General features: G+C 44.6%; 1 protein-coding gene across 1 annotated transcript; it reads right to left on the bottom strand.

The window, feature by feature from the left end:
• Nucleotides 1-2,173: 2,173 nt before the first annotated feature.
• Nucleotides 2,174-4,053, bottom strand: TENT5C (terminal nucleotidyltransferase 5C). The gene has a single exon (XM_009903463.2). It carries the CDS (start codon nt 4,034-4,036, stop codon nt 2,864-2,866), a length of 1,173 nt encoding a protein of 390 aa, XP_009901765.1. The 5' UTR covers nt 4,037-4,053; the 3' UTR covers nt 2,174-2,863.
• Between the last annotated feature and the right edge of the window lie 2,396 nt (nt 4,054-6,449).

Below are 6,449 nucleotides of genomic sequence, written 5' to 3'. Positions count from 1 at the left end.
ACACTAGAGCAATTTAACAGGCAGGCAGGGCACATAGCAGTACTGCAAAGCTTAAACCTAGCAAGTCAGCTGTTCAGAAAACAGTCATTCAACATAAAGCTCCCTCAGAGGCCTGAGCAATGTTACACCAGCAAAGCCACAACCTTTATGGCAGGAAGCTTAAACTCTCCATAGCTCAATCTCAGTAGGAATACATTAGAGCCTTCCATCTAATACTGCCCTTTTCCAACAGAGGCACCTGGCCTGGTGTTCAGCAGGCAAGGCATGCAAAGGCTAGTAAAATATAAGCCTGTTTCAAGCTTGCAAAGACTCCTCCTGAGCATCTGACCATTTCTTCCACCCAAGGTCATGCACAGGAACAGTTTCTAAAGACCAGCCTCAGGACTGCACAAGACAGATGCACAAGTCTGAGCTATTTGATATGCAAATAATGCACATCTATCTAGGCACTGGTTCACTTCTGCAATGGGTGTAGCTTAGGTTGGCTTTAAAAACAGCTACTAAAGAGACAATTGGAATTACAAACTCTTAAGCAAAATTCTTTCTTCTTTAGTGACAGTCTGCACTAAGCCAAGTATTGCTTTGCATGCAGAAGTTCTTCATGCCCAGCTTCGCATTCCAGCAGTAAGCCTGCACTGACAATGCTGGCATCATGTTAGCTTTTAAAGAGCCTTCCAAACAGTCAAAGTCTTGGGTGAGAGATGGCTTCTCTGTTGGCTATGTCAAGTCCAAACCACACTTAATAAAAAAGGCTGAGCTCACTCTCAACTTTAGCTACTTTGGCTGACTACTCAGGAAGCCTTTAATGAAAAAAGCACAAACAGAAGACACCAAATTATTTTTCTAACTGCAACTGAAGTTGTTTACAAGACTGCTCCAAACAAACACAACATTGAGCTAAAGCATGGTTGGCAATAGTCTTGCTTTCGGTGTTTGATCACTCCCTGCCTTCCTGAGCTAAATGAAATCTGAACAGAAGAGTAGCTTCACTATTGTGCCAGTCTACGTTAAGTAGTTAAGTGAGAGGAACCTACAATCTAACTAGGTGTTGGTCCTACAAGCAACAGGCAGGTTTTAATTGCCATTTAAGTGCTGCACTGCTACTGTTTTCCACCTTGAACAGCAACTACATATTGGTGTTTTGGCCAGGTTTGGCTTTACCTTCTAAGCAGAAATCATTCACTTGGTCAGTCACTTTGGGCTCACAAGCTTGCAGAGACAGCTAGAAGTCACAACAAGTTCAGCAAACAAGCATTAAACATTGCACCAGTATAGATTAAATAGCTCCAAGATTCCCCTATTTAGTCTGCTTCTCTGGTTAAGCAGAGGAAACTCAAGATCATTTGCTGCATGTATTTTACTACTGCAATTCAGTGGTAATTATCCAGTTAATAAGTAGTACTGCTACATACATGTAAGTGGGGAAACTGTAACCTTCCATATAAGGCAAATCAGGAGTTTCAAAGCAGGAAGTTCAGCACATACCCTTGGGGAACTTCAGCCCCCCTACACCTCCAAAGGAGTACATGTTCTTCCAGAGGCTATTCTGAAAACAGGGACAGACCTTCATCCATAGGACCTCTGTGGAGAGCTCTGCTTAGGGTCTATATACCTCTTCAAAGTGAGGGTTAACACCAGTAAGGAGGAAAATCTAGACTTTAAACACTCAAAATACCATCTCAGTGACCATGTGATAGTGATAAACTAGTAAGCTCAACCCATAAGTGCTATCAGAGAGACAAACCTTCAGGACCTGCCTGACTTTTTAGGATGCACTTCAGGAATTCATACTGTGGGAGGAATGCACATCATCCTGCTACTTACAGTGGCTTAGGGGAGGTTTGTGGGTTTGCTTTTTGTTCTTGTGGGGCTTTTGTTTTTAACCTCTCTTCTTGTGGTGGACTTGTGAGAAAAGTTGCATCAAACCTCAGTGTAAGAGCTGCAGTGCTTTGTCAACAAGTGTGCCAAAAACTGTTTTGAAAGATGCACTAAGAAAGGTTTTATCTTGAGCCTGCACTCAAGAGTTTTCCCATCCTAACTATTCCAACTGTGGTTCCAGTCCCTAATTTCAAGGGCTTCTCACATTAGCATGTTTTAGGTTGTGTTTGGGGGCATGTTTAGAGATCCCACCATCCAAATTGAACTTTTTGTACTCAAGGCAAAAAAATAGCCAGCTTATGCTTTAGAGAGAGACTTAATTCATCTTCAACTGCCAAGAAATTAATCTTGAACTTGAGGCAGGCCCATAAATCCCTAGGTAAAACAGGATACAACATTTAGGCCCTCTACAAGACAGACAGTATCCAAACAGTTACCAGTTCTACACAGCCAGAAAGCAGAAGCAGCCCAAGCATGACATGAGCCCACTCTTGCACAATTAATTCAATAGAAAGTTGGCCAGCACTTGAAGTGAGGAAGTGTAGAGTAATGAGGTTAAGCAATAGAAAGCAGAGTTTTCTAGCTGCTATTCCAGGACTGGCTTCTGCCTGGCTCAAGACATTTTAGTCTTTCTTCTATTAACTAACCCAGTTTACTGAACACTCCACTTAACACACACACTAACAGCTGCTTCCAGAACTAGTGGAGAGTTTTGTAACTACTCCATTTTGTAAATACAACATTTGGCTGCTGGTTCTCTTCTCCTAATGAAGAGGTAATAAGGCTTCTTGGCATTTGTAAAGACATACTGAAAGGTTCATAGCAGGTCATCTGGTTGCATATTCCTCCTGCACACCAGGAAATGGACAGTCCAATGCAGTCATATTTCCTTTAGAAAGCCTCCATCTGACAGTTATTGCTTGTCTATATATACACTCAGCATCTTGGCCTTCAGTAGCCTCCACTCAACAGTCAAGTGGAACAATCAGTTGCAAGGCAACCAAGTGGGGTAAGACTGGCTGTAAGACACAGGGGCACTGGCAAGGTAGTAATTGCTGAAGTTAACATCACTAACATAAGGTGCTGGCTGGTAGTAACAGGTGACATTAGTGGCATTAGGGATGATGTTCTGTTCTGCCAGGACTTTGAGTGCTAGCAGGGAAATCAAGTTGAGCGTCTGCCTTCGCTCATGTCCCATGAGACAGACTGTGCTCTCGTTCACCACCCTGCGCAGAATCATGAGGTAGTCGTATTTGCTCCTCTCTTCCTTGGAGAAGTGGTTCTGGAGGTAGGTCTCTAGCTTGCGCTGCTGATCCAGGATGTCTGGGAAGTCTATGAAGAAGCGGGAGCACATGTAGCGCTCTAAGGTTTTGATCTCATCTTTATCCATGGGCCTGAAGTCTCGCACCAAGAGATTGCTATACTTCAGAAGACCACCGCCTCGGATCTCTTCGGGGTTCTTGGTAGCTATCAGCTTGTTCTGGAGGTGATCAAAAGCCGCTTCAAAGTCTCCATACATGCTCTCCCCGATCACAGTCGGATGGAAGTGCTCTGACATGGGGGTTTCCGAGTAGTCATAGTAAAAGAGCAGGGAGTCCAATATGATTTGGAAGGAGTCCACACTGAACTCAAACTGTCGCCGTATGCAGTCTACGAACTTCAGCTCCACGTTCCTGCCGTGCTTGTTGGAGAGCGATATCAAGCTCCAGCGGTCAGACTCTGTGTACACTTTGACGAGCTTCTGGATGTAGGCTTCCTTCAGCGTCACCGGACTGATTTTCAGCTTGCTTACTCCTTCCGGCAAGAAATTCAGGAGGGACCGCAACACCATATCTCGAACTAACTGAAACTCTGCCTCACTCGGAAGAGAAACCTGGAAAATGAGATCCAGATCCTTGCATCCCAGCCCATTATCTTTGACCAGGACATGGCCGGCCGCAGAGCCATTCAGACGGACATCATGTACCACAATGCCAGCTTCACTCAGCCTACTCCGAACGGTCTGAACGATGTCCTTCAGAGTTATCTTCAGTGTTGGGAAGTTACCTCGCCCATGGATCGGAACCACCTCGGTAAGAACCTCATGCAGACGGCTGACCTGCTCCCAGTTCAGGACACTGCACGACATGCAGTCTGTGTTGCGTCGCTTACTTGCCATCTCGATGTTTGTCTTCTCCAAAGGAACTGCAGCAAGGTGGAATAAAAGAGTCACAATTAGTTCATGCTTCCCAGATATGTTCTATGCTCTGCTTCCCTGTTTACACACACAAATAGTTGCATGTAAAAATGATTACCAGGAATCCTTCCACCTGAAAGGATACTCAGCTCCTCTCCTGCTACAGGCACAAAATTCTAGTTGTCATTGTCTTTTTTTTTAATGAGGTAGTTAAGTACTTCAACAAAGAATTTTGTGTCAGAGAAATGATCTTCCCAGGCAGCCAAGAGGGCCAGTGGCATCCTGGCCTGCATCAGGAATAGTGTGCCCAGCAGGAGCAGGGAGGCCATTCTCCCCCTGTACACTGTACTGGTTAGGCCACACCTTGAGTCCTGTGTCCAGTTCTGGGCCCCTCAGTTTAGGAAGGAGGTTGACTTGCTGGAATGTGTCCAGAGAAGGGCAACAAAGTTGGTGAGGGGTTTGGAGCACAAGCCCTATGAGAAGAGGCTGAAGGAGCTGGGGTTGCTTAGCCTCCAGAAGAGGAGACTCAGGGCAGACCTTCTTGCTCTCCACAACTACCTTAAGGAATGTTGTAGACAAGTGGATGTTGGTCTCTTCTCCCGGGCAAGCAGCACCAGAACAAGAGGATACAGTCTCAGGCTGCACCAGGGGAGGTTTAAGCTGGAGGTTAGGAAGAAGTTCTACACAGCGAGAGTGATTACCCATTAGAATGGGCTGCCTGGGGAGGTGGTGGAGTCACCATCATTGGAGGTGTTCAGAAGGAGACTTGATAGGGTGCTTGGTGCCATGGGTTAGTTGATTAGGTGGTGTTGGATTAGTCTATAGGTTGGACACGATGATCTTGAAGGTCTCTTCCAACCTGGTTTATTCTATTCTGTCAATGAAGATGGTAAAAACTCTACCTAAATTTACTATCTGCAGCACCAGAAGATGTCAGAGGAGCTATGCATAAGCACAAAGCACTTCCAAAAGTTAAGTTTTGAACTTGTTTCATTATACCTAAAGCTCAGTCTCTCCAACTAACACAACAGCAAAAGACATTCAGATGTTAGTTTCAAGAGAGACATCCAATCTGCTGAAAGTGCTTTAACTACAGAGGCTCCTTCCCCTTCGTAAAAGTTCCTGCCTTTCTTAACTATCCAATACCCATCACCCATGGCATAAGGCTGAAGTAGATCTTGCTCCCCCCAAAAAGCTACAGCACTTCTGCACCCTGGACAGAATTTCAGCTATGAGGTCAGGTAACACAACTACTCCATTTGTGCTCCAGTCTTTGTAAGCAACTCTTTACTCTTCTTCAGACAATGCATAGACTACCTTTATGAACTATTCATGCTTGGCCCAACCTTTTACGTCATTTGTAGAAGGCAAACAAGCTTTTAAGAGGTGGCATGCACTCAGATGAGGTTAAGGCACACATCATGTTAATGATGCACTTTAAAGACTTAAAAGCCTCACTGGACAGACTTGGTCACAGCCTTGTCTGAACTTTAAGAGTCTTGTCACAGCTGACCAGGTCATTCTCTTGTGTTTAAGTGGCTTGTGTTTTGAAGCACACAGTATATACTAAGATATGTTCTTCAGTCACACAGCTCCAACGGGCATTACTATACTTTCCTAAGTGTTCCAGGTTCCTGTTGTGGACAGGTGCTTCCTGAAAGCTACAGACCAAGGGATGCCTCACCTTTTGCCTCCAGTACTTGTGAAGGTTGAAGCTGCCAAGACCAGACTAGTCAAAGTTAATGTACTTAACTCTTACCTACCATAAACTCAACCATATGGTTTCCCAACATGCATCAATATAGTGCATGGAATACTTTTCAAGCAAGAGTCAAAGAGCAGCTGTTATCATTTCATGGCTGTCCTCCTCCAGTTTCCAGGTTTTGAACAGCTCATTTGACCTGTCACCTTCTCTTACAGAAGGACATAAAAGCCTGGACAAAAGATATAGCAAGGTAATAATGGCCCTGAGGAAGCAATTTCTGCCCTTGAGCACGATCTGCTGCATTATAAGCCCTGCTGCTGTGAATCACATCAACTCCAGCAGGCACAAGACAAACCTATGATTTGGAAGATAATTAATCTACAAGAAATCAAGGGACTCTTCAAATTCAATCCTTAAGGCTGCAATGCAACATAAACCCAAAGGCATCAAGCTTGCCAGCAGCTGTCCTCAAGCACTTCAAACACAGTAAAGTACATCTGCATCTTAAAAACACTGCACTATCATTAAATTCTTCAGCTCACTAAATAACACAAGAGTCTTCCATGACTTCTACCTTAAGCTGCAAGTGCTTTCAGCTCTGAAAGCTTTCCCTCTCTTTCTTCTGTAGCAGCTAGGAAAACACAGACATCCCACCCAGCAACCAGAAAGGACTGGAAGCAGTGCTTCCCA

This window comes from Dryobates pubescens, chromosome 8 (assembly GCF_014839835.1).
Source record: "Dryobates pubescens isolate bDryPub1 chromosome 8, bDryPub1.pri, whole genome shotgun sequence".
Lineage (NCBI taxonomy): Eukaryota > Metazoa > Chordata > Aves > Piciformes > Picidae > Dryobates > Dryobates pubescens.
The sequence above is the reverse complement of the archived record's forward strand: the minus strand, read 5'-3'. Positions and strand labels throughout refer to the sequence as shown.